The following is a 2,441-nucleotide window of genomic DNA, read 5'->3' on the forward strand; positions in this document are numbered from 1 at the left end:
GTCTTACTGATAACTATGCTTAGCATGACCACAACATAAGATAAATAACTGGTCCAAGTGTATCCATGCATGAGGCTCAGTTATTTCAAAAAGTAAATCACCATAAGTTTTGGGCAGATTCTCACAATAATTGCCACATTGTGACTTACCTCAACATCATGAGCTTTTGTGAGAGAGGCACTGCATACCTAGCTAGGTACGATTGGGGGCAAGGGATCGCCGGCCCCGTTGGATTCTCACAATAATTGCCACATTGTGACTTACCTCAACATCATGAGCTTTTGTGAGGGAGGCGCTACATACCTAGCTAGGTATGCAGTGCCTCTCGAGCAAAAGCTTATGATGTTATGCATTGTATGAAAAACACAAAAAAAGACTCTAATTTCTTATATGAGAAAATTTTTGAATCTTCTTGTGAATAATAACTATGCATAGCCTGACCACAACCTTATCAACCATTAATCCCCGACATCGACACCCGAAAAAAAAAAAGGCACTACAAAGCTTAGTCCAACATATGGATCCATCTCAACAATTGATTGAAATCAAAACCAATTTATTTGCTTCTGTACATCAATAAGTCACAAAGATGACAACCTTTACAGCATGAGCACCTGTTATGTGGCTCTACCAAAGGCATCCACATAATGAAATGATGTGCATGATTGTAGCCATAAATCAAAGTCTTCAGGCATGGAAAGGACCCTTCAACCTCATGGGGTGATGATAAGAAACAGTGATCGAAATATACTCGTGCGGCGACATGCGCCTAAATATAGTGAGGAGAGGGTGCGGCGACATGCACCTAAATATAGTGAGGAGAGGACAAGGTTGATGCCGACATCGAGGAGACGACGGACATCTCCAACCAATGCCGCATAGAACAGAACAGAAAATGCCTACAGAACCAAACCAAAATATTTTTGCATGCATGTATGTACCTAGAATAGTCCTTCAATCTATGCTTCCTTCTTGATGATGGTCTCTATTCGCTTGAGAGGGAGAAGCGGCACATACCCCACGAGTGGAACATGGCGCTCTTTCAAACAGCAAAGCACTTTGTTCACCTTGTCTCCTGCGTAGAGAGCCGGAGGTGTAGCAACATGGACGATGGTGAGCGAGTAGGGTAGCTTCAAAAATTGCTTCCACACAAGGTGTATGTACTCCTCTGCGACGGGCTCAACTTTGTTGAAGTAACTCTTGGCTGTGTCGATGACGCCAACTCGATGGACCTCAGCCGAAACATCGACAAGGAAATCGGGCACTTTCTTCGCCACATCCACCGTCTTGTCTAGCAAGCTTTTGAAAACATGCGGAGCATGTTTGCGGACGGTGCATATGCACACATCGAGCTGCAAGGTGGCACGCACATCAGACCAGACTTTTTGAAGAGAGAACGAAGCAGAAAACAAACACATATTTGACATGCAAAGAAGCTATTTCTTGCCTTCTGATCAAAGAAGAGGAGGATGTGGTGTTCATTCCCCTTGATGAGATTGTAAAGGGGCGCTAGCGCGTCTTTGATTTTGCACTCGATGTCGTCGATGCGTTGCCGCCATGTTGGTCCGGACCAGTCTTTGCCGACCTCGTATACTCGAACCACGCAGACTTTGGCAAGGAGTCCAGTGGCTTCAACAAATCCCAAGTACTTGAGCTCTTCATACTTGACATGTTCCTGCACGAACAGGACGATTGTGAGAAGCAAGCAGGAGCTGATAGGGCGTAGTAATTCCACCCACCATGGGGATTTCAGTCGGTCGGACTGTCGCAGCCGATGATTAAGGGTTCAATTAAGACTAATTCATGATTAAGACGCAATTAACAGGCCATGTATGCAGATTAAGTACCTTGTCAGCCATCGCCCTTTGAAAAGACTAGTAGAGGGTAGTAAAACTGAGTGTGCAGGCGGTAATTTATGTCAACAAGAAGGCGGTAAAGAGAGAGAGAAAGGGTACGGGGGCGGAGAGAGAGAGAGAGAGAGAGAGAGAGAGACGGGACGGGACGGGAGCTCTTTTAGAGAGAGAGAGTGTGACCGCGTGGAATCAGTTGTTAGGTGGGGGTTTGGGGGCTAGAGAGAGAATGACGGGCAAGCAGACTCGAAGGATGCTAGAGAGAGAATGTGTGGGCAATGCTCATTGCTCGTAGTCACATGAGGACGATTCTCTCACTGGTCCCACCGCCTGCCACGTGTCTACTTGCATTCTATTTCCTCCTCCCCAAATATTCACAGAAACGGCTCCAGCTAAGAACCCTTTCTCACCAGTAAAAGCTATGTGCTCGGGCATGAGAAGATCAAGCATGTCTCACACTGTTAGTGTTCCCTCTAGCTAAGCATTATGGAGTATTTGCACCTGAAGTAAAGCATCAAATAGTTTGCACAACAGAAATAATTGAAGGGATGTAAGGCCAGGTGGATTGAAATCCTTCAAGAGTATAACTGT

At 45.6% G+C, this 2,441-nt stretch overlaps 1 protein-coding gene across 2 annotated transcripts; it reads right to left on the reverse strand.

Annotated features, from left to right (window-relative positions):
- Positions 1-539: 539 nt before the first annotated feature.
- On the reverse strand, positions 540-1,999 carry LOC147449408 (small rubber particle protein-like). Of its 2 annotated transcripts, none has more exons than XM_086521851.1 (3): positions 1,848-1,999; positions 1,448-1,675; positions 540-1,352 (listed from the first exon to the last, which is right to left on the reverse strand). In XM_086521851.1, the coding sequence occupies exons 1-3, from the start codon at positions 1,857-1,859 to the stop codon at positions 960-962; spliced, it is 633 nt and encodes a 210-aa protein (XP_086377977.1). In that variant the 5' UTR covers positions 1,860-1,999; the 3' UTR covers positions 540-959. The 2 variants fall into 2 exon arrangements, with proteins under 2 accessions (XP_086377977.1, XP_086377978.1); XM_086521852.1 differs by having other exon boundaries at positions 1,740-1,885.
- Positions 2,000-2,441: the final 442 nt, after the last annotated feature.

This window comes from Adiantum capillus-veneris, chromosome 10 (assembly GCF_014529385.1).
Source record: "Adiantum capillus-veneris isolate H3 chromosome 10, ASM1452938v2, whole genome shotgun sequence".
NCBI lineage: Eukaryota > Viridiplantae > Streptophyta > Polypodiopsida > Polypodiales > Pteridaceae > Adiantum > Adiantum capillus-veneris.